Source organism: Lathamus discolor, chromosome 4 (genome assembly GCF_037157495.1).
Source record: "Lathamus discolor isolate bLatDis1 chromosome 4, bLatDis1.hap1, whole genome shotgun sequence".
NCBI lineage: Eukaryota > Metazoa > Chordata > Aves > Psittaciformes > Psittacidae > Lathamus > Lathamus discolor.
In genome coordinates this window covers 59,494,888-59,520,554 of record NC_088887.1, presented here as the reverse complement: position 1 = coordinate 59,520,554, position 25,667 = coordinate 59,494,888, and the positions used below count along the sequence as shown (strand labels likewise).

The 25,667-nt window shown below is 42.5% G+C and overlaps 1 protein-coding gene across 1 annotated transcript in view; it reads right to left on the bottom strand.

Annotated features, from left to right (window-relative positions):
- The window catches only part of ATP10A (ATPase phospholipid transporting 10A (putative)), a 110,529-nt gene extending 87,548 nt beyond the window's left edge, over positions 1-22,981 (bottom strand). Inside the window, exon 1 of the mRNA XM_065677629.1 lies at positions 22,316-22,981. Within this exon, the coding sequence (XP_065533701.1) occupies positions 22,316-22,758 (443 nt within the window). The 5' untranslated portion in view covers positions 22,759-22,981. The remainder of the gene's footprint in view (positions 1-22,315) is intronic.
- Between the last annotated feature and the right edge of the window lie 2,686 nt (positions 22,982-25,667).

The window sequence follows — 25,667 nt, the reverse complement described above, 5'->3', positions numbered from 1 at the left end:
CCACTACAGCTACTGTCTCTGAGAGCCGTGACCTTTCAGCGGTCCAGCTTTGTCCCTAATGCACTGTGATACCTTCAGAATGGTCTGTTAGGAGGATAAATGAGTTTAATGAGTAGTTCCATTCTGGGAGACTGTCCTTGTCAGTATATTCTTGGCTGTGTGGTTCATTTGTTAACCTACAATATTCCCTAGGAAAAAGAAGGCCAATTCTTGGCTCTAGGCTGGATACTGAAAGGTGGTTTTCCTAAATAATAAATTAGGTCAGTCCTTAAATAAGTCATCTCCTTTTCCCTGGATAAATATTTACTCCTTCCAAACTAATATTAGGCTTATTTGTCTCCCAACAGCTTCGTTCTGTTCTGGTTTTCATTAGGAGTTCTAGAGACAACAATGACAGAAATCTTCTATATAGCTTCAGGGGATTAAAAAAAACACACCAACAGAATGAAAAAAACCCAAACCTTGGGCTTCCAGTTGTTGGTAGAACCAGCCTCTGCTAACTCAGCAGCCAGGGGCAGCACACATTTTAAGTTATTTCCCCAACCACTGGAACAAACTAAAACCAAGAATCTCCAAATGGAACTTAATCACTGGAAGACAGGAGTTTGCATTTTCAAAAGTAACTGATAATTTATTAGAAATCGAGTATTAGAGAGGCCTTGTCTTTCCAAAGCTCAGGGCTGCAAAGGGCTTGTGTGTCAAAGGCAGGGAGAAAAGCATTATTTCCAGGGCACAAGGCTCTGCTGTATATAGTATTGTCACCTGGGCTCAGGACAGAGAGTCCAGAGAATATGTGTCAGACAACTAGAGAAGGGCAGCAGGGGTTAACCTGGAAGGAAAAATTAAAGGGAGGGCTATTCCACAGCAAGCACTAGATCTTGGAGATGCCTGATGGCAGCTGGATTGCCATTTTCAGAAGTTTGATATTTCTCTGGTTAACAACAATGGGGAACTGTTTTCCCTAATGATTTTAGAATTTAAAGAATTTAATCCAGAATGAAAAGCACCTTAAATGTTTTCAGTGATCAAACTGTAGGGGAAAAAAAATCACTCTGCATCCATCAGAAAGCTTTTGGCTTCATTTTGAGCTTTTAATATGATCTAAAGGTAAATCATAGAAACACTCCTTTTCACCTACATCTGCTTGGTTTTCTTGGCATACAAAGTAAAGCTGAGAAAGTGGCTTGACTGCTTCCATGAGAAAAAACATGAGAAGAAGAGAATGGCTATTTAACCACGAGTGAAATACTCGGACAAGACCAAGTAAGTATAAAGCTACCCATGAAAACCTAAGTCTGGAAAGAACAGGATTTCTCAGGACGGGAGGAAGGCACAGTACGGCATCTTTCTCATAGCAATAGTCTGAGCAAGCAGCACAGGCATTTAAAGGCAAAGTATGATATATACAAGAAGAAGGCTATTCCACAGGTGGCAGTGACAGAGCATCACGAGCCAGTTCCACCTGAGCCACACATTAATACAAGTTTCTGACAATGAAGACCCTGTCACCATAGTGAACCCTCTGCAGCCCTGCGCTTCTAGGCAGGCAGGCAGGTTTCTGTCCCCACTGAGGTTAGTAAGGCATTGACACTACGTCTTTCCAGTGCCTAAGCAAATGCCTTTATTTTCAATATGCTGAGCGCCAGCAATTTGAAAGCACACCATCATACTGTCAGCTAGAAGAGTCCATAGGGCCTTTTCACCAGGCATTGCTATAATGCACAGCTCTTCCCTCTGAAGAAGAAAAGCTACCAACCAATAGGAACTTGATCTACCCTTGAATTTTAAGACATATGAGAGAACCTCCAATCTCTATATAATCTTTCCTAATATTGGGAACTGTAAGAGCAAATAGGCCTGGTATCAGCAGCTTTTACAGGCAACAAAAGCCAAGCAACAGCAACATAACTCTGGTTATCAGCAGCTTTTTTTTTCAAACTTAACATAAGTTTGAATGTAGGGTCTCTTGTTCTGGACCAAGTACAAAGCTGTACTTGTTTACCCTTCTGCCACAGAGTATGTGTTTAGCTGAAGCAGAACAATCAGCGTGAGGAAACATTCCTGAAGAAAAAGAAAAAAAAAGGCTTTCATTTTTTTATTATTCAAAAAAGGGGAGAAAAACAAACATGAAATTTCAGTATACGCCCGAGAGTTTTTTTCCAAGAACACTTGTATTTGTTGTTAGATCAGTAAGTATGCTTTGCTGGCCACATCAAAGCTCTTTAATTTATCTGTGATCAATCTGAGGTAAGCTTGTAAGAAAATACCTTTTTTTTTTTTTCCCATCAGCTAAAAAATGTAAGCAGGAAAAATATATCCTAGACATCAAACTAACCAAATTATACATGTTTTTGGTCTCTAGCATCTCCTTAAAGGTGATTTTAGAGAACAAAGTGGTCTGTTTAAAATTACCTACAATTAGAAATATTTGCCTTTTTCTTCCTTTCAGGAAAGTCTCAGTGCTTTATCCCAAATTCTCTGAAGTCACTGAGGTTTTTTGCAATGATTTCTGTGCGCTCTGAACAAACCTCTGGTGCATTCAGATTTCTGCCAAGCAAAGGCTCTGAACTAACTCCTACCCTCCTATGCTAGAATGGGTGGGAACAGGTTTGATTCTCACTGTGCTCAGAATATCTTGCATAATGTTTGAGACTGAAAATGTCCCCTATACTAATAGCAGATTTGCATGAATGCTACAGGCAAAATATAGTCCTTATCGAGTAGTGAAAAACAGAATACTGTTTATAAGCAATAAACCAACATGTAATCTATGGTCTGAAAATATGACAAATAGATTTATTTTGTTTACTCTAATGGTACACATTACTTCTGTTTTTTTCACTTCTACCGTGCAAAATGAGGGAATTAATTTTGCATCCGTCAGAAATAATGGGACCTGTGCTATTTAACTGAAGTAGGAGAAGACCCTCAATTCTTTTGATGCTATTCACAATTTGGGTTCTCAAGAATGGATGAGCACTGAAATGAAGAACTTTGCTTCGTAAACTGACTAGATAATGTACAACTATGTAGGAGAAAAAGCTAGCCAAAACTTGAGCTTGTGGTATAACATGAATATCAGCAATAATACTGGGTTTCTATACCATGGGTCAATTTAATATTATTGAGAAAGAAGGATGAGAAGTGACCTGATCAAAATTTGTTAATAGCTACTCAGGGCAAGGTTTTCTGAGAGAGGTGATCAGGCAAGGAAAGAACAAGATTCACTTGCTAAGAACTAAATCTAACCAAAGTTGGTGCAATGCCTTTAAATTTTTTAGGCTTTCATCACAGTGTAAGTTTTTGTACTTGGGAATGTCCATCAATGCTAGCAACTCTATGCTCTGGTATGGAGGTCCTGAAACACCATGTAAATGGCCTTCATATTTCTAGTGACAGATCAGAAATAGGAAGCTGCTAATTTTTAGTATGTCTTAAAATTCAGCTTCCTCACACCTTTTTTTTCCCTCTTAATTAGGAAAGCAACAGTGAAATTAGGCATTTGTAGACTGTGATTCTTAGAATTATTGGGATGCCTCTGCAATCTGAAAGGTTAGAGCAACTTTCTTTCAAAACACCTGCCATGTTATTACTGAAAATAGTGCTTTTCTACAGCAATTCACACCCTAATGACTTCCCATCTGAGGAATGTCAGACTATCATTGTTATTCCTCAAAAGCTGTAATGAGATTGAAGCACACTGTGAAAACAAAACTTTTACAAATAGCTGGAACACTCACATTTTCTGTTTGTTTGGCATCTTCCCTCCTTTCCTCCCTCCCCCCCAGCCCCCAAAGAATCAAGTAAGTACTCTTTGGAGGAAAGAGGCTTTACTCATCATCCTTACCTGTTAAGTAAGGAACTATTTGAGGCATGATGCACAGCCCTCCCTCAGCCCCTTCCTACAAGCCTGCTCGGGCTGTATTTATAGAATAAACCTACAGCTTTTCACCCTGAAGAGACACCAAAAACTTCTTTTGTTCATATTGCATGGTCTAGAAATAAACAACGGGGTGACAGCAGTAAGTGTGATAACAAAATGAGTTGGTTTTTTTTTTTCACTAGAGTGCACTAGATCAGATTTTGTCCATTTGCTGTATTTGTAATGTTCCAAAATTGAGCAAAAAGGTGCTGGGGCAACAACTCAGCTTGATGAAAATAGCTGAACTGGACAAATAAGCAGAATGTCTCAAAGTCCTTGCATTTTGAAGCCGGCTTTCAGTCCCAAACATTAGACATCAGGAGATTTACATTTCACTTTGCGTAAATGATAGCAGAGGTTTTTGAGGTCCTACTTTCACATGCAAGCATTTTTTTAGTGAAGTACCAATCCAGCATTTTAAGGCTACTGACAATAAGCTTGTTTTTACCTTCCACAGAACCTATGCATAATGCCTCCCGCATCTCCTGCGGGATTCATTACATGTTTGTAGATGTAGGTGGAAAACTACTGCTGGGTGCATTTCAGGAGAAAATGTCCAAGAGCACATAGGCAGGCTGTCAGAGCTAGAGAAGGGTACAGACTCCAACAGAAAAGTCCAAAGCTCTTTTATAGGCCTGCTACAAAATATATCCTTCATTTTTAAAGTTTAAATCTTGTACATGTGGCTCATTTTTCTGGCTCACTGAGTAACATTCATATTCCATTCTGAAAAATTAAATTGCTCCTTCTTTTCACATGTTATTTACCCTCTTCTTCTTCCTCCTTCCCCTTCCTCCCACCCACTTCCCTGAAGAGCAAACCAGGAGAAAACTGAAGGCTTGGAAAGAGACAAAAAGATGTGCCACTATGAACAAAAGAATTTAGAGAAAGCCACACTGGATGTAAATATGTAAATTTTCCATTTCTGTATTTCTTCACTCTCAGCTCTTTAGCAGTCTCTCTTTCCCTTCTACATAAAGCAGAACATTTGTACTGCAAATGGTGTATGTTTACAGAATTATTATAGCGGAATAGAAGACAGCAGGAGCAATGGGCAGACTCCTAAAAGTATGTGACACTTTTGGACATTTATCCTTTTTTTTGAGGAAACCAGTCAATGCCACTGAAAAATGGAAAAGCATTGAAAATGCTTATATATCTGAGAGGGAAATGCTTCCTGTACCATCATCAAAGTCTTTGCCAGAAAGACTTTATCACTATTTATAAATTTCCACTTCTTGATTATGGATGACCATAAATATCATTTTGGTATCCCAGTTTATATAAGAAAACCTGAGTACTATTCAGGAAATATAATTTTTTAAAAAGATACCATAAACGGTTAGCCTAACATTTTTCTTGTGGCAGTGAACTAAGATATACCCACAGCTTTTGAAAGCCTGTGCTCCTTGGGTGAGGGTGGTGGCAGAGGTACGTCGGCAAAAGGCTCCATCCACTGGCAACATGAGTTTGACATTAGAGGGTTCCCTTGGCACCATTCTGGCACAGTGCTAGTATTGGCCTGGGTCTAGATTTCTGGCTTGCTGCTGGGTTTGCTAGCTTCAATCACACTCACCAGGAAAAGCGAACTATCTCCAGTGAGAAGTGAAGCACAACAATTGTTAGGAAAACAGCAGGTGTGCTAACAAAAGTACAGGAGTTTTGACATAATTTGGCCTATAATGGAGCATGGGATTTAGTGCTGATGATCAGCTTAGTGACACATGCAGCACAATGAAGAGAGCTGCTTCTGAGAGAGCATATCCCTGGCTTGTAGAAAGCAACAGAACAGCAATAATGAAGCCTAAAACTTGGTAACATTTAGGCTAAAATTTGTAACAAAGTTTGGTATTTATAAAAAAGTCAAGCAGTTGACAGGTCTGTTAGTATGATTCAGTTTTCTTATCATCAGTACAAAGAAAATACTTTCATGTTAAGACCACATTTATACATATCCACATTCACTCTCTTGGTGAGACAAAGTTTTTGTTTCACCTTACTTAAGCTGTCCAGGTATGAGAGACCTCATCTGCTCTGCTTGCCTAGATGTCTCCACATCCACAGCAGGTGGCAAGCAGGGCGAGGGCACTTCTAGTGGGTGATTCTTCCCTGCAGAAGATGGATGGGACCACCAGCTGTCTGGAGATGCCTTTCTGATGAGGTTAGTGAGGAGGTGTAAGAGTTTGGTAGGACTGAATGGCTAACATCCAAACAACCGAAGCCAAGCAAGACAACTCTCGTGCTGCTCTGGATGGTTTCAGAGAACACCGAGCTACTTCAGCAGTTTAAAGGAAGTTCATCTGGTGGATACACAGGGTAACTAATGCCTTACTCTCACCCAGCTTTCCCTCTGATCAGATATTGGTGTGGAAGTCCTTTATTTTACTGCATAGACTCACAGCATCATAGAATGGTTTAAAGGGACTTCCAAAGATTATCTAGTCCAAACCTGGCCTTGAACACTGACAGGGATGGGGCAGCCACAGCTTCTCTGGGCAACTTGTTACAGTACCTTGCCATCCTCATAGTAAAGAATTTCTTCTTAATGGGCAATCTAAATCTTTGAGTTTAAAACTGTCCAGTCCAAGGGAAGGTAAGTGAACACAGAATTGGGCTTAATGTCTCCCTTACCTATCAGCACTTCCTCCAAACACATTTTCCAAAAACACACTTAGTCTGTTGACATAAGTGATCCTCATGTCTAGGTGTTTGCAGAACTCCTCATTACCTGCAGCAAAAACCTGTGAGACTGTTGCATGAGAAAAGTTTTTCACCTTCTGAAATACCTCCAGAATAAACTTGCTAGAGACAGTTTCGTTATTACCCTTTCATGCTTTGAAGTCTTTTTTTATTTGACCTTTGGAACAAATGTTTCACAGGATTATTTGTAGCTAAGGAACATGATGGAGAGATTGAAATATTCCCTCCTTCTGCCCATAATTTGTTACTGTATGTACGCTTTTATTCTGCATTGTTCCATTCCTTCTCAATTCTTCCACCTCTACCAGCTGGCAACTGTTATTATGCAGTTACATGTTTCCAGTAAAGAGGAATTTCTGAAAGTAGTTATTTCTGCACAGGGCACCTCCAAACGTTTTGCTTAGTCTTAACTAAATGCCCACCTTTTTTCTGGTGTGCTTGACCGTGCCCCTTTAAAATCTTTTTTATTACAGAGTTTTCCTGAGAATTGTGGGAGAAGTAGATTAATTATAATCCATTTACCACAGCAGAGTTGGGACTAATCAGGTCCTTACAGATGGTAGATACAGATTTCTTTATAACGAGGACTCTGGTTTTTCTGTAAGCTGCTTGTTACTCCATTTAAAGAAATTTTGAAATCAGATTACTAATAACCCAAAAATCCAAGGGAAAAAAAAAAAAAAAAAACCAAGCTTCTCCACTTAACATAGCTCCTTTGAAAATGCCTGAGATGAGAAAATCAAGACACTGATCCCCCAATCAGTTTTAAGGGGAAGCAAATCACAACAAAGACCTTTTTTAAAAGTCCCAGTTCAAAGCTCAAAAACCCTGTGATGAAATAAAACATGCTGTTCCCATGTTGTAGACTATGACTTTTATGCACAGAAAAGGTTATTCAGGTTGCTCAAGATCCTGCTGAAGACGGAGATGTGCTGACTCCCCATGAGTGTTGAAGATTCGATGCTGTTCTCTTTCCCCAAACGCTTGAAGGCCTTTCACCAATTCAAAGACACTAGACCAAACAAGACAAGAAGAAAAAGGGCAGGAGAGAAAGTGCCTCCAACATGGATGGGACATTTAACAGTGCTCTGGATGAACAGGAAGGATGCAGTAAACACATCTTCATTCACCAACGCCCTTAAAAGCTCTGACTTCACAAGCATATAGCTTGCCTTGGGACTGCTGGCTTTCTCCTACAGGTGATGTTCCCATCTTGCTGCAGGGAAAGTTCACATGCTTAAAAGCATAGAAAACTGTCCATCAAAAAAAAAAAAAAAAAAAATGAAATTGAGGGCTGGATGTAAATCAAAACTGTCACAGAGCCTGAGACTACTCCCAGGGCTCATTTCAAGGCCCAGCAATAAGCACTAACAGTTCATTTCTTCTGACATCAGAGGTCAGAACCACATTTGTCGTTTGCCTTTTCTTTTAATTTATCTTAAGTGCCCTTCTAATAATCAGATTTTGACTGTTTGTCTCTCCCATAGCTGACCACTACAGTACTAAGTAGCCATCAGTTTGTTGATCTTGCAGTGTTTTGTCCATGGCAGATGGTAAAAAGCATGCTTTTTCTGAAAACACGCAAGCAGAAAATAAACTCAGGAATACTGATGCAAAAAATAACTTGTTTTGTCAACTTCAAGTATTTTGTTTGTGTGTATCTGCAAGGTGTTGGTAGCAAACCTAATTTCCACTTCATCCTAAATATTGTAGAAGAATAACCAAAACAAAACATAAAACCCCCAAATGCCAGTGTTTGCCAAGTGGTGGAAAAAAAACCAACCAATCAAACAAAACCAAAACACACTGGTAGAAGAAAAATATTTACTTCCCAGCATCTAAAATTGTTACAGGCATTAGAGAGCATTTAGGAAAATGCCTGTTAAAACAACACTGAAGTTTTATTTTAATAACTTGAAACAGGGGACACAGCCAGTGCCACTGATGCATGCTGGCTCTGTTCTCCACTCTCCTAGCAGGCTGAGTAAATGACTGCTTACACCACCCTTGTAGCTGATCTCTTTGTCAACCAACAACCCTCTCTGCACCAGGTGAGTTCGAAGCACAGCTTCAGAAGTGAAGTACTGCTCCCAGAAACGTAAAACCAGGACCAAAAGTTTGGCCAAAGGATAATTCTAGGTCATGATGAAAACACTGGATTTTCTCTTTCTTGGCTATTTTACATTGCCTGCTTTCAGTGCCATGAAAACACTATGGTTATTTTGGCCATTAGTTTCTGGACTCTTCAGAGGCTTGTAAAAAATATCTACCTCTGCTTTTGTAATGGCTACCCATTCTGTGGCTGTTTGCTATATATTATTTAAATACTTTCCCAGACAAAGGATTGAACGCTTGACGGCGTTATCTACAGCTGTAAACTTTTAAACCTCATTACTTCTTCTTGATTAGAATGTGCATGTAAACCAGGCTCAGAGAGTGCTCCAGGGAGCAAAATAATCTTGAAGTTCAAGTTGGAGACATTTGAACCAATTTACAGCCAGCTTTCCTCTCAAAACAGTAGGACCATAACGAAGCATTACGTGCCTAACATAGACTAGCTAACAAGCCTTGCCAAGCAGCTTGGAGACACTCATCCGGGTAATGCTGTGCTGGGCTCTGCCCAGACCAATACACCAGCCTGTCGCCATCCGCCAATACAGACCTCCTTGTGGGGTGGCATAAATGTGCCTTTGTGTTCCCTACACAAATCACCAGGGACTGCCCTTATGACAGGGACAGAGGCAGACAGACGTCAAGTATGAAAGACACGGAAGGTTGAGGCCATGGGAGGTGATCCTGTACATCATACGAGGGCGCCAGATTGACCAAAGGAAGGTCTGACTTGCAGAAAAGGTCTTATTTTAGAAAGCTAGGGGAAAACTCATGGCTCAGAGAGAGCTCTCCTGCTGAATTCAAGCAGGGTAAACATTATTCTGGAACATGAACTGCCTACACTGCTTTGGCACTGACAGGTGACCTTTTTGAAGCTTCAGAAAACTCCTAAGACTGTTGTGCTCCCTTCCCAAGAACTGAAAAGCAGCTTTTTCATTTCATTTAAGTTCTCAGTAAAAATGGATTCAGATGGCAGAAATATGGTAGAATGATAACAACCTGCAGTAGCACTTGTTTACACCTGCTTCACTTGAGTATCTTAAGCCTATATCCAGATTGTTTAATTTGTTTTTCATCCCTGAGTCATGAGTCTTCTGGCAATTTCATGTGTGCTGATGTGGTAAATCACACCTATTATATACATGTTTCTTAAAAAAAATAAAATAAAATAAAATGTTTTGACAGGGTTCTATATTTTACAATTTACTTCCTCATCCAAAGTTACTCAGGAAACACTGCTGCATTAACAACCAGTACTGAGAATCATGGTTTACCAACTGCTCACAGTTAAAGTGAAAATAACCCCCAAAATAAAGCGCAGTCATACAATTTGCATTGCACTTACTGAACATTCTTACTGGCTTTTTTCAGTCTAAGGACACTAAATTAGAGCAGGGTCTCACACTCCCACCAGCTGTGCCCCATCCACAAACAGAAAACTGTTGATCATGAGAACTTGGCCACAGGCCCTGCCAAGAGACAGCACATTGCTTCCAGAGCAGCAAGCACCTCTGCATGGTGCTCTGAAGGCGTTTAGATACACCAGCTGGGACAGCACTGCTTCATGTTGAATGTGTGCGTATAACCACATTTCTTACGGCTGAGAGTTTTAAGGGCTGGCATTCATGTAACCAGCTGCATAGGAAGTCACCCTTGAAAGAAGTATCTTTTTTTCTGGGTTTTGCCTCTTATTTGATTTGTACTAAGGCAAAAAGATGAACAAATTAAGCTTTCTAACTATACGGCTTATAGTTTTTCACTGTGTACTACTGTATACTAACCGAAGAGCTCCCACTAAATATGTACAGATGTGTAGCACAGTAACAGGAACACTAACTGGGGACGCTTCCTTTGCAGACAATTTTCATATTGTATATGACCTGTGTGGAACAAACTGCTGTGGAATCTAACTAATGGGTTACAAAAGCACGTCAAAGAAGAGTTGGACATGGATGAGGAAACATCCCACAGAAGTGTTGGGCATCTGGATGTATACTCAGTAAGTGGAAATGTTAAGAACTCTCTTCCCAAATGATGAGCAATCAGGTCTGTATCTACTCTGAACACTGCTTTACTAGCTGGGACAATGCACTATTGGTCTGAACCAGTTCTGCAGATGTGGTTGTGTTCACAAGCTTTCTTCCAGTTGTAAAGAACATGTATTTATCTTGCTTAAAATTTTTTGGTAGAGTACAGCACCATGGCATGCTTTCTGTAAATGTGGACAGTGGTTAAAAAACAAAACAAAAACAAACCCAAAGACCTTTCTAGAAGTTGCCAGATAGGACAGCTGAAGGGAATGTTATTATGCCTAAGAGGCTGGATTCACTGCACAAAACAGCTATTTCTAGTGATAAAGCATAAAGGTTAAACAACTAAGGACAAAACTGCCAGATGTAAAATGGAAAGTTTCCAATTTAGGAGCAGTAGAGGAAGAATTTGAATTAATACGCAAAGACCAAATTAGCATTATAAAATTCCTCCAAGCCAAACCAAATGCCATTGAAAATAAACTCAGGAACTCTCCCCTCCTTCTCTTCTGCATTCCAAGAGGACTGAATTTAGAAAAACCATTTTGGAGAAATCTGATACTAAAATGCTTAACAAAGGCTTTAAAAGGTAGACATATTATATGTGCTTCAAAGATACTATTTCTGTCTTTATCATGCTAGATTTTTCTTCAGTATTTCTGTTTTAAAATGGAATAAATGTTTTGGGCTTTTCTCATGAGTTTTATCTTTAGTGAGATTGGTAATGATAAGACAGATATTAGATGATGTATTAGGAAGAAGTTTTTACTGTGAGGGTGGCGAGGCACTGGCACAGGTTGCCCAGAGAAGCTGTGGCTGCCCCATCCCTGGCAGTGCTCAAGGCCAGGCTGGACAGGGCCTGGAGCAACCTGGTCTAATGGTAGGTGTCCCTGCCAATGGCAAAAGGGTTTGAACTAGATGGCTTTAAGTCCTTTCCAACTCAGACCATTCTGTGATTCTATCATTCTATCATCAGACTGGTTCTTTAACAGTTGTGAAACTGAGTTAATAGCTCATAAATTCTACCTAGTGTATTAGAAAGTAGGATTCTACTGTGGTGTTCCTCAAAGTGATATAGATTGTTCAGGCCAAGACAATGTCTATGTCAGCCTTTAAACTGGACTCCTGGAAAACGGGTGCATACATTAAACATTAGCACTACTACACTGATGGTTGGCTCAGCTGCGGTAGAGCTTTTCCGTTGAACTTGCATTTTGGAAAGCTCCCACAGGATCTGACAGAAACAGAAGCTCCCACACACAGACATGATCCTGTCACGAAAAACAGGCAGACACAGAGGACTGCACCGAAAATAAATGAAACACATACGTAAAAAGAACCTGATAGGAGACAGCACATTTAAGCCCAAACAATCAGGAAGAGCAGAGTGTCAAATGCTGCAATCAGATGAACAGAACTTAGGACTTTCAAGATAGCAAACAGTGGCATGACGTCTTATGGTGCTGCACCTCCTATATGGTATGTTTGCATGTGCCTATGCTCTCATATGGATAGACATTAAAATTCCAGCATAAAAACTGACATCCAAGGGGTATGTCAGTGATACTCAAAGATACCTCTGATTCAATCCCTGATCACCTAGCAATCTCACTTGCAGTTTTTGACATCAGATCCTACTGGACATAAAACATAAGCCAAATATCCCTATGTGATATTTGTGAGATGCCTTACAGTGGAGACTCACTTTCACTCTTGTAACAGCCATGATAATGTCAACCACACAACTGCCCTGTGCATTTTAAGAGAAACATGTTGCGAAGTGGTTTTAGCTGACCTAACTGTTAAGTACCTCCAGACAAATAGAAATCAGCAGAATTGGGAACCTCCTACCTTATGTTTCAACACTCTTCCTCAAAAGCTGCATTGGGCGTTAAAGAGCAAATAACATCCCAAAATACCAAGATCATGTGAGCAGCCTGGAAATCTCCACAGAAATGCAAATTTAAACAGTTATTCAAAGAGGAAAATTATTTACTGATAACAACTCATCTCCATTGTTTCTCAGAACTGAGATAAACGTTATAAATACTTTTCACAAGTATGAACAATATGTTAAGGGCTAATGCTGAAGGCAGAATGTGGTGGGAGATGAAAGAGTTGATACTGGGTTACGCCCTTCACCTAACAGGGTAACATACTTGCAACTGTGATTCTCAAAGTGTAGTTCTTAAATAAATCAATCATTAAATATATCGAGCAGGCAAGCTAATCTTCTGCAGTCCAAAAAGCAGATGGGTCATTAGCAGGAATTAAAATCTATCCCCTCTGAGTTTACTAACAGGATTCATCTTACCTAAAGTTAGCTGATCGAGCAAGTCATCTAGTTATCTTCACCTGTATCTTCACTGGACAGAGGTGAGGTCCTCCCAATTCAAACTAACCTGGGGCAAGTTTCTCAAATAAACTGGAAGGATTTCCCCCCACCCCAAAACTGTTCTATGCTATCCATTGACTGTGGCACAAGTGTAGATGATTTGGTCATATAACTGGACACATACCTTTTAGCTAAAAGAAACATGAAATAAATCTCAGCTCATGTCCCAGGTCAGGTCAGACAGAACCTAATTAGCACTTGAGAGGGGCCCCTGCCAGCCAGCTACAATCAGAGGGTCTCTGCTGTTTACAGGGAAGAAAACTAATGGCATATGCAGAAGAGTTAAGACACAAATCAACCTATCAGCAGACAGACACAACTATCCAAGCATCTCTGTTAAAATATGAACATATGATAGTGAAGAAAGGAAGATCAAAAAGCTGTTAAGTGTTCAGATAAAAACAATGTATGTCTTTATTCCAGTAATCTGTAAGTTCAAGTTTTTGCTTCACATCTTTGCAGGTGTACAGCAGAGGGAAGTATAGCAAGGGTAGGCTGACAATGAGAACATGGAAATTCTAAAAACAAAGAAAAATACAATATAGAAAGCATATGAACCCCCAAACATAAGTGTGCAGCCACACAAAAACTATGTGCTACAACTGCCAGATCAGACTTAGGTAAATTAGATTTGATTTCTTACAATCTACTTTGGGCCAAAATAGGTTATATGTTTCTAATTCACTTAATGAACTTCCTGTACCTTTAAGGGTTTGGCTGCTAAATCTGCCTGCTAAAATCTGTCCACTGGCATCTCTTTTGACGCATCTTGTTCCATGTCTGGATTTTGAGATCCTGAACATGCTCACAGTTGTATTTAGGTGACTGCTGTTCATCACTTCATATATTGGCCTCAAAATTTTAGGGGATTTCACAACTTGCCCAATGACTTGTTAGTGAGCAAAATCAGCAAACACAGCCAAACCAGGCATGTTCAGGTTATTACTGGAAGGCAGAAAGCTAGTAAGACAAGGGGCAAGCGGTATGTGGCTGTACAACCAAGACAAAGCCTAGCAAACATAAGGTAACATCCAAAGGTAAAAAAACTATGGTTACAAATGCTGTCACTTCATAACGGACTTTCTTTCCAGAAGGTAAAGACTAAAACCTCCATCAAAACCACAGAAATACCAAATATTCTGCAACAGTGTTCACACCCTCAGTGTTACTATAATAGCAGCATAGATATGTAAGAACTGGAGTGCAGCTGTCAGTCAAACATTTAAACTCTTCCTTGAAGTAGGTCAGTATTTCCAGGCAACCAGAACATAAAAACAAAACAAGTGACCTCCATGCCTATTATAACAAATCTCCATCAGAGTCCGGGTTTATGAAAAGGCTGGGTATGATGCAAATGTTGGCCGCTGCACTGGAGAGACTGGCCTATTTGTTACCCTAGAGAAATTGTGATCAGGCAAGAATAAAATTGTAATAAAATTGCAGAGGAGATGGCAGATGTTTCCCACAACTAAAATGCATGCCTTGCCAGTTCAAGACTGTCCTTCAGCCAGCATGGCCTTAAGGATGTAGACTGACCATGGCAGAGATCTTCACCTGCAACAGTCTCGAAACAGAATAAACCACTGCTCCTGTTGGAGCAAAAAATCTAGGGGGTAGTTTGCCAGCTAGTAAGGGTTAGATATCCTCGGCAGTCCACTGGATAGAATACCCTATTAGCTGGGTGGCTAGCAGCTTTCTATGGACAGGCTGCGTAGCTATAACCTAGAAACAGTAAAAGGGAGAAAGTTGTTCCTCTCAGCTCACATCCTGCAGGCACTGTAAAATCTTAGTTTGAATTCCCCTCATTCCCACCTTTTGGGCACATAGCAAAGAACAAACCAACTCATTCACAAACATGCAGGTCATCTTCCTCAACCTAAATCTGAGGCTTGCTTTATCAAATCTTTCAGAATCAAAAATACATTTGTATATGTACACTTCTTCAGTTGAGCTCAATATTACAGCCACTCAAGCTCTCAAGACAGAATGTCACTGTCATGCCCTTTTCACCCCCTCTCCCCTCCACACTAGCATAAGTACCTACCTAGGAAAAGCTATAAGCTAGCATCTTTCACACATTTGCGTTGTGGCTGTATTTTGGGTGTGCACCAACTTTTGTGCTTGATATACATCAGGGGAAGCTGCTGCCCATATCTACACAAATTTATCAGTAAGAGGTCAGTGTCTTGGCTTTTAGCATTGTGTCAGCTCCTCACTTTATGATTATGCTGTTGAGTGAAAAGCACTCCCCCTGGCCTAGTGTATGTCCAACTGTCTTGCTTCCACATCCTGGTGAGACAAGGTGCAGTAGAACGTATTGCTGCAGGACAGCAGCAAAGTTTGGACCATGTTTCTGCTGCAGGTCTCTTCTGAGTACAAACATGACTGACCACGAGCAAAGCTGCATTAGTGCCAACTCCACAGTCAAAACACTGAGGCTGAAGGTAAGCTCTAGAAACTGGTTTGCCTCCTCAACTATGCCAAGTGAAACAAATTGTTCTGCTTTTCATGAACTTAATTTGTCTCAGTATATGCGGTTGCTAAAACCAAGTCTGCACAGCATAAATCCTGCAAGTTGGGCATAATCCTGAAGCAGTGTTTTTGGCTTGCTAGCTGCACTGCCCATATTGTGTATATATACAAAAGCTCCACATATCCAGAAGGCCAAAAGGCCTAGTGTTGCAGGCAGAGAAGGCAGGCACGTCCTTGACTGCTCTTGGGCAGATCGACTATCCTGCAAAGGGGAAAGCATGCTGGATTACATGGCAAAGAGTGATTCAGCACTCCGACTTTTGCTGCTCTACCACGATATGTCGAGCCATAAGGCTTGTGGAAGCCTAGATACAGCTAGATGTGGAAGCCTAGTTTAAGTCCTGCCCAGTGGCAGGAACTCTTCTTTTTTCCTCTATTTTCATTTTCCTTATCAGCCAAGATTAGACAGAAGAAGGGAAAACCACAACAAGCGATTTAAATCTTCTTCATGCCCTGGAGTCCTTCAACACTCCCATAGTAAAATTAGGGCCTCCCAGGCAGAGTTTGGGAGCATTGCTCTACTAAGTACTTCTTGAGGACTGGTCTGCTAGCAGGAGCAATGCCCTAGCTAAATTATGCCATGCTAGCTAATACGCAGTTCTACAAAACACTGATCTATAGTATGGTTATCAGGGTTTTCAATTCTGGTTTTCAGTTCTAGGGACACGTGGAAGGTAGAATCTGGAATTACAGTACTGGCAGAGTTGAACAAGACATGCAATTTCCTCTTAGATAGTTTCTTTGGAAATGTATTCAGACAGAATTAAGCAAATGCTTTCAGATTCTGTTATTCTTTCAGCCACCTCTAACAATAATCATGATCTCAAGGTAATACTGATGCATTAGAGCAAGTAGATCTGTGCACAAGGTGGCCACCTGTGCTTCTGGGCTGCGCTCTGCTTAGCACAAGCTTTGGTGTCTCTCCAGAGCACAGCATGTATCTGTAGAAATTAATCTGGGGACATCACTAGGTCTTTCAGTAGAGATTAACAACATCTTTGGCAGTTAGCCAGAGGCATGTGAAACAGCCTACAACTGCTCTCATGACATCCTATACAAGTGAAAGAGCTTAGTAACAAGAGGCAAATATTTTTCTTTTCGAGTAGTAAAGCTCAGGCACTTAGAAAATTTGCCCTACACTGAAGCAAATAAACTGCATGCAAATAGCTGGACAGACAGATGGGGTCTCCTGCGCACTGCAGCTGGCTACATCTCAGTAGATTAACACAGACATTCCTTGCTACCAGGATAAACTCTACTGCAGAATGAAACTGCTCCCGATCAGTCTAACAGAAAAGCCTCTACTACATCTCCCAGTGAGCTTTTTCACTGGCAGCCCAGCCCAAACTGAAGCAAAGGATAAAGACATGGTAAAATGCACAAAGCCACACCCCTCTGAAACTCAAGGAGGCAACACCAACTTCACAAACAGATTCAGACCGCTACTTTCTGCTTTCAGCTTTCTTGCACTAAGCTCACTCACAGAGGAAACTGAGTAATCCCAGGTAGTTTCCTTTTGAATCACATTTAGATTGACTCTTGTGTTCTGGAACGGATGAAACAAGCTTATTTCTTTTGGTGAGAAATGTCTTACCCTGCCAGCACATCTTGGTACAAGAAACTACTCTGGTCTATTCAAGAAGTAGTGGGAGATAATCACAATCCAACTCCCTAAAGACTGGTGTTGCCAGCAAAATAATGCACCTAGACGTGAAGTGGTTGAAGTCATATGGCTACTTTACAGGCCATGAGTGGGATCTGCTGTGTCCTTGTGAGGATTTGGAAACTGCTGTATCTTTTTTCTCCAAGGCCTGAATTGCTTTCTCTGGCAGGTTGACAGAGGGGGAGGAAGAAGGGAGCGTATTTTGGAAATTGTATGAAACACATTGCCCACATCAAACTCTCTTCTCTCCTCCTCCTGAGTTTTACAGAAAGAAATTAACATTTAATGTAAAACAGCCTGCTTTGATAGCTGCCTCAGTGCCCCATTAAACATTTTCCACACCTCAGGGAAGACAAATATCCGGTCATAAATTCCAATTTGTCATGGAGTTTTTAAGTCACAGGTTGACAGAAGAAGTAGTTAACACTCTCTGATCAGTATGCAGATACCATTACACTCTTCAGCAGTACTCTTCAATGGACACAGCAAGAGTTAGAGAGCAGATTTAAAAAGCAAATCACTTTGGTTTTGAACATGAGGCTCCAAGAAAAATGATAGCAGAGATTATTTCACCAACACAGCACTGAGTAATTCCCTGCTGGATGAGTGCCATTATTTGTTGTGATTGTAGTTATCACTATTCATCTTCTATTTACATACCATGTAAATGTATACCATACTTTGTAACAGCACACTGAAAACAAAGCCCCTGCTTAGAAGAATTTTAACAGCTCTGCTCCAGTAACAAATTTAGTTCTATCAAATATTTAACAATGACAGCAATGTGTGCATCCTGGAATTATTTGGAACAAACATTTACATGTGCGATCCACAACTCCACCCAAAGCTGGTGAGTGCCGGAGGACAGTAACTGCAAAGAAAAAAAATCACCCTCCCACTGTCCAAGTCCAAGATAATAATGCAGCAATGTAAATACCCAAACAAGATTACACTGCTAGGACTGTGAACTTGTACTCTCCAGCCTTCCACGTCCATTCCTGGGTGATGGAAATGAGGGAAAGGAACAAAGGGAGGAGGCTAAGATCATCACTGGTTTGCAGAGGTTATGTGCACAAAGCAATTTTCTGCAAGCTGGGCTCTAATACCTTTGTAACTTCCCTCCATTTAAATAAATTAAGAAAGAGTTTTGGCTGTGATCCAGCACTCCTAACTTAATCACCTGCATGGAATCTAAATTCTAGGTGACCTGTAAAACTGTCCTCCTAAATAAGTGCCTAATTTCCTCTGTATTGCCAAACAGGAGAGGCATCCTTAAAGGCCTCCAGAGACATCCTATTAACTTCTCTTGGTTAAGAAACCTTCCCTCTTTGCCTGTCAAGACCCTGGCTACTCTTACAGGCAGACCTGCAAACTCCATCACGGAACAGCAGAAGTCTGCAGTTCTCCAGCATGCTTCATTCTTTGACATATGTTGCCAATTCAAACTCAATGAATTCTTTCAAATTATTCAAAGAACCAGGTCTTTTCCCTTTCCACCACCTGATTCTAGAAAGCAGTATCTTTTGAAGGACTACACAAAACATCCAGAATTTCTAAATGAAAGCAGTTTTTTCTGAGAGAACAAGCTGCACTTCTCCTCAGCTTTTTACTTCAGGTTGCATCATCCTTTGCTATTCTATCGTATAAGAGTTGCCAACTATAAGCCACTGAGTCACTGATTCAGCAGTACCTGCATGAGAATGCATCATTTGAGTCCACACGACTGGGCAGGCAGGAGGAAGAAGGCATAGTCTGCACACCAGCTGTCAAGCATTCATCATAGCAGGACAACAGTATTTTCCCCCAGATCAGACTACTGACATGATCTGCCTGCATGGGGTGTTCTGGAGACCTCATGGTGGACACTGCTGACATGCTGTTGAAGCTCCTCCTAATGAGTAGCAGTCAGCTCTGCCCATTCCTATGCTTTCTCCTTGTCCTGTAGCTCTTGCATCAATTGCTGCTTGTATTTGACAGGAACATGTACTTCAGCAGCCCAGAAAGCAGCACATGGAGGATATATGACAGAACACACAGGATACAACTCGAATCTTTACTTGGTCATTAAACAGTGGGGTAAGATAGAGAGTTTTCTCTGCTCCTGTGAAGCAAAAGTCCCTGTCTCAAGTTGCTGACTGTTACAATTAGCTGTCATTTGCTATAGTCTGTTTGAATGCTGTGGTCCACGTTTCAGGTGGCTCTCCTGCAGCTGTGTGGGAGGCTGGCAGGAAATAGAGCCCATCACAGTGCAAAATGCCTCCTTCAAAGCTACGAAGTACTGACCAGCAAGATAAGAGTCATTGCTCTCTGGCAGCCCTTAGGGGCGCACACAACTACAGCTATGTTCATTAACCCGCCCTACGTACAGAATCACCTCTATCGAGGACAGCATTTGCATGAAAGTCTGGCTCCACCACACCACGAGGAAGTGGCAGAGCAGGAGGCGGTTGCGAGAGAGAGTCTGGCTTGGTCAAAAGGTGTTAAAACTGATGCAGTGATCAAGATAAAACGGATGTGGGGAGGAAAGCTGTCATTTATTGCTTCCTTAGGTGACATTTATACTTCAACATTTTTCCAGAAACAAAATGAGGAAACAAAAAGTCACGTCCAATCCCTTATGTTTCTCCTGGCATGATACCTTTCTGAGAAAACAGCTTTTCTGAACTCACACCCAGCAACTTTCATGACCTTGATACAAATCTCTCAATCTGGTTCCCTCTCATTTGAGTTAGTGAGAATCTTAGCTTCTATCTCCAAAACAGCAAGTTTCTAGTCCCACCTCGCTCACTGGGGCTGGAGGATGTTCAAAAAGGCGGCTTGGTGAAGTTTAAAAAAGGCTAAAAAATAAAAAAAGTGGTCATCTTAAAAACATATAAGCAAATTATTTTAACCTTCTGTTTTGTTTTTAAACTGTAGGAGGGAAGCTTTTCCTAGGGATTGCTGGAAGGTGGAAATAGGTGAGCTGATACCTTGACCCAGGCTTCTGCAACAGACACAACTTGACCCAGGCTTCTGCAACATGGACACACTGTTCAGCTCTGCTCCCAGCCAGAAAGCTGTGCCTGCAGAGCTAATGGAGTTCCTACACTTACATGTTTGCTGCCCCACAGGGATTAGGCCGATGCAAATGAGAAGGCAAACAACTCCCAGATTAATCTATGTGTCACTCAGCAGTAATCTAAACTCTGCAGTAAAAGGAACAATTCTAACTTTTACTCTGGAACAGCACAGGCATTACAAAGGGCAATGCACTCAGCTGGGATGCCTAAGAGAGCACAAGTAATTTTAACACCAAAGGTACACCTTTTCTCACAGTCATGTCTACTTTTTTGGCAGCAGAGAAAGATATGGAAAATTGCAGGGGGAAGAAACATTCTAGAATTGATATCCCAGTACTGGTATTCATTAATATTCTGAATAGCTTCTGCAATAGGTACTGCTTTCTTTTCAATTTAGGAGATACAAAAGCTTATTTCTAAACTGATTTCATTTGGTAAAGGCTAGATTAACCATCCTCATCAGCACTATCATCCTTTACTGCAAGCATAGTCCCTTATTAGCCTTCCTGCCACCCATCACCAAAAGGATTCACAGTTAAGGACAACTACAGAAAAGCAAGGTTAGCGATGCCTACATGTGTGATTTGGCTAGGTTATTTTTGGTTTAGTTTACAGAAATAATCCATTTTACTTGTGTTCCCATGCATGCATACCTACTGGTGGGGGAATATCTCAGGGTGAGATTTCTTGCATTATACGACTTTGTGAAATAACAAACTGAGACTGCTGATGTTGAAAACACAGCTTATTCTGAGTTCTTTTTAGCTTTGGGGGTTTTCTTCCCACACACCTTTCTTGCAATAGGAGAGTTGCTCTCTGCCTCGGTGCTTATGACAGCCCAGAGGACCCCTCCCAGCCAGCCTGTGCAATCAGAGTGTAAGCTTCTTGGCACATGTTTTGTTTCTGCTAAACTTAGAAGCCTCAGAAACAAAACTAAAACCTGCTCTCTCAAAACGTACATTCTTCTCTCAGTCCCCAGAAAACCATAGCCTTAGCTATACGCCTATCTGGCACTGAGAAAAAAGCAAACCAAAAATTCAGTAAAGCTGGATTCCGAGGACAAAACTGTTGGTGCAGAAGTAATTTCAGTCTGATTTATGGATACCAAGGCTGTGATCTAAATATATAGCCCAGATCATTTAGGAAAAAAAAAAAAATAAATCTGAGGAGATAAATGACCTAACTCTCTATCCATGAGCACTAGCAAATCACAAAGTCACAGGGAATAATAACACTTGAGAGGATAAATAAAAAGCATTTGCTTAACACTGAATGTTCAAAGAAAAGGCTGCCTCATTCTGTAGAAAAGCAAACAGCTTAAACTCGCTAATTCACATGTCATGAAACTTCACACACCTAATGCAGAAGCCTATGGCCTCTATCCTTCCTTCACTCGAAGACTTAATAGCAGATTACTTGAGTGAGGTCTCATATTGCTGTAACCAAATTAATGACTTAAACTATTCACTGGTGTAGTTGACCGCTCACACTGGGAAGTGATCACAGAAAGGCTGGCAAACCAAACACTGCTTGTGTGATTCTTACACTCACTTTGCCATGTGCTGTCTCTCCTTTAAAGCGTAAAACACTACAAGCCTGGGGCACATGTGTATACCCATAAAAATGTTGCTTACTCATAAATCAGTGATTTACTGTGGGCCACCACCAAACAGTGCAGATTAGCTTTCACCACAAGGTACGGGACTGCAGGAACTCCTGCAGTTCCGCGTAAAGAGATGGGAGACACCAGCTCCAGGAGCAACTCCTAAGTTTCTTGGCACGTGGAGTGGAAACGAAAGCCTTCCACAATGCACCTGCTGACCACCTCCGCTCGCCCAAGTCCTCGTGCCCAGCAGGGCCCCACCACCGGCCGCCACCATGCACCCACCCGCTCCATCTCACCTGCTGTACACCAGGCACTCCGTGTGGTTGATCTCCTTGTCGGAGAGGTAGCGGCTGTAATCCTCCCACAGGTCCTTGATGGCAGTGACCGCCAAGATGAAGAGCACGGGGGCCAAGGCCAGCTCCGGTTGGAAGGCGTTGACAGCCGGCACGAAGTTGAGGAGCGCGATGAACACAAAGTAGACATTGGCCAGCCGGTGGAACTGCTCAAAGAGGTTCTTGGGCAGGAAGGAGAGTGCTGTGTACTTGGTGGTCTTGAGGCGGTTGCAGGCCAGGACCGTGCTCTTGGACTTCTCCAGCTCAGCCTCGGGTAACAGCAAGTTGGAGCGCACCAGCCGTGTCTTACTCTCCTTCTTCTTCCTCCGCCTTCTCTTCCTCTGTCTCTCCTTCCCCTCCGGCAGCACCTGGGGTGCTCCCGCTCTCCCTGCCGTGCCCTCGGACATCTCTGTCGCCCTCCCAGCCGCCCTGCCCGGGCAGCACGGCCAGCTTCCACGGCCGGGCACGGCCCTAAGTTATCATCACCCTCCGCCGCCCGCCACGGCTCTCCTTTCCTCTTCCCCTCCGGGCGGGGGGGGAGAGGGGGGGAGGGCTCTCTGAAACCCTCTCCCAGCCGCTCTGCCGGGACCTCTCTCGCTTTCCCCTCCTCCCCGGCCGGGGAGGGGACGTGGGCCGGCGGCGAGCCGAGCCCTCCTCCCGCGGGCCTCGCCCTGTCCCGTTGGCGGGCCGGCCCCGGGCGCGGGGGCTGCGGCGGCCGCTGTCCCGGGGGACACGGCGGGGCGGGAGGGGGGCGGCGGCCAGCGTAGGGAAACGGGGCGCGGAGCCTCCACGGCGGCCCCCGCGGCCGCCCCTGGGTGACACGCTGGCGGCTGCCTTGACTCTCGGTTTTACACATGGGGACGGGGAGGATGAGGAGGCTTGGGTGCCGGAACTAAAGCATTCCCCTGCAGCGCTCCAGCTCTGCACCGGCCTTTATCCAAGGACCCCGACGAGCAGCGGCGGGCGGGAGTTTTTGCGTTGACTCAGGTCAAAAGTCTCCACTTTCTGACTGAAAGCTTGTGCCACGGGTGCCGCTGTCTCTGCCTGGCACAGGCGAGCGCAGTGCGAGGTCTCCTGAGCCCCGAGCGCATGTGTGCCAGAGCAGTTAGTGCTTGGCACAACCCCGAAGGTGGCAACCGAAAGTGGTGGGGTTTGTGATGGGAGGTGTTGGGCGCTGCCAGCCCCACACACGGCCATGCTGCGGTGTGCTGTAACGTGTGTTTGGGTCTATGTGGAATTTTCTGTTTCCGTGTGGTAGGTCCTTCCAGCCAGGGATGGAAAATGCCTATCTCTCACTCCAGGGTGTAGCGCGCCTCACTTTCTGGGGAGAGAAACAGTTGTGGGTGAAGACAGGAAATACAGAAAGATAGACCTGAAATACAGGAGAGAATAATTCAGTTTGAAAGACTTAGGCCAAAGTCACAAGCAAATGAATGGATGCAGATGTTTAAAGAACAAATAGTACAAAGTTTATTGATGCTATGCATGACATGAGTCTTTGTGACATCACTTTAGGTTGGGAGTTAAGAGCAGACCCTTTGAATCTGGGATTCCTCAGGCAGCATAAAAGGCTACCACAAGTCATTCCAGGCTGTGTGTAAACTGTAGCAGAGATGTATTTTGTGATACATTGGTGCTCATGCTGTGATATCCCAAGTTGGGGTCAAAGCAAGCCCCTGATAAGTGTCAGCATGTTTCTTCCTACCAGAGAAAACAGGCATAAAGTGTACATGTCTAGTCTTGATATGAGGTCAGGATAGGACTGGGGCATCTTCTGCGGAGAGTACCTGGATCCCATGATCCATATGCTACCAGGACAAAATTCCTGAAAACCAAGAGGTGAAAGCCATTACCTCTGAGTCTCACAGCCTGCAGCCGTAACACAGTGCTGTGTCTTAATCTGCCCTTCCCCTATTTACTGTATGCTTGTTTTTAAAAGTGTGTAGATAATCATGAACCCCTTTCAGGGGCCCCGACACATGGCCTGATATTGGCGCTGTGTGAAGCCACAAACCTTTTCCAATCCTTCTGTCAACTCTGATGCTGCTGCAAACTTCACAGGGACTTCCTGGGTTTCCCAGCTCTTGGAATATGGTTTTACCCTGTGCAAGGGAAAAAGTGAGGATTGGCCTGAGTTTCTTTGCTAGGTCTGCTACTTTATTGATAAGGGGAAAAGTACAAAAATGTTATACCATACAGAAAAGGGAGACGAAAAAAGACTCTCAATTTAATTTGTGTGTGTTTGGTTTTTGCCTTCATTAACCAGTTCCTGACTTGCTTGCATTTGAAGGGTAAGCTGGAATGAACAAAAATGCTTTTCCTCTGCTTCAGAAATGCTGAAATGGGATAGATAGGCCATAGTATCATGGTGCAGTGTCCCCAGAAACTAACCTTTACCCACCTGAGGGCTCCTTGCAGGCAGCAGAAAGCAGATTGCTGGACTTTCTGCCACTTTCCTGCAGGCCTCTGTGACCCACTGTTTTCAGGGGCTTTGGTTTACCCCTGGCCCCCAGGAGCTCAAGAACTGTTCAGGCTTCATCTTTTCTCTGGTTGACTCTGTAGCTTGTTTATGCAATGCTTGGTAGTTAGAGGAGAAGCAACAATAGCCTTTGCTCTTTTCTGATGTCAAAGCATATCACCTCTCAGAGAAAACCGTACGTATCTTTATCAATGCTAGGTTACTCATGAGTGGCATCTTGAGTGTGGCATGTCTGAGCAGAAAGATGGTGGAGACACCAGTGCTGCAGGGTAGTGTGAGCCAGTGCTGGAAGGGGAAGCAAGCCACATGCTGAGCCACTGAGAAACAGGTGAGCTCTCCACACTGATGCCATTTAAGAAATCATGAATAGTTCAGGTTTTGCACTGCATATTGAGCAAACAGTAACTGACAGTGAAGTAGGGATTGGTATGCAGAAACACTAAACATTCAGTCATGGTCCTCAAGACAAAGGCTTATGTAACCCTTAAGTTACTTGTTCAAGGAAAACACCTGTGTATTGGCATGTTTGGAGAGCCTAACCTGGAACGAATTGTGCTTACGCTTAGTGATATTGGCTGAACCTGTGATACGAGATATTCCAAAATCATCAGTTACAACCCACAACTTTGAGAAATGGTCTATAAGTCAGTGAGCTATATTTTTAAACCCATTTTACTTGCATTCTGCTTTGGAGTGCTCAGGGTTCACATTAAGAAGCACATTTCTTCCACAGAGGAGTAACAGGAGAGAACTTTAGTTTAAAGATAGCAAACAGAAGCTGAAAGTTCTTATGTAATCCCCAGCTCACATAGCTGAGTTTTACAAATACATACAGCA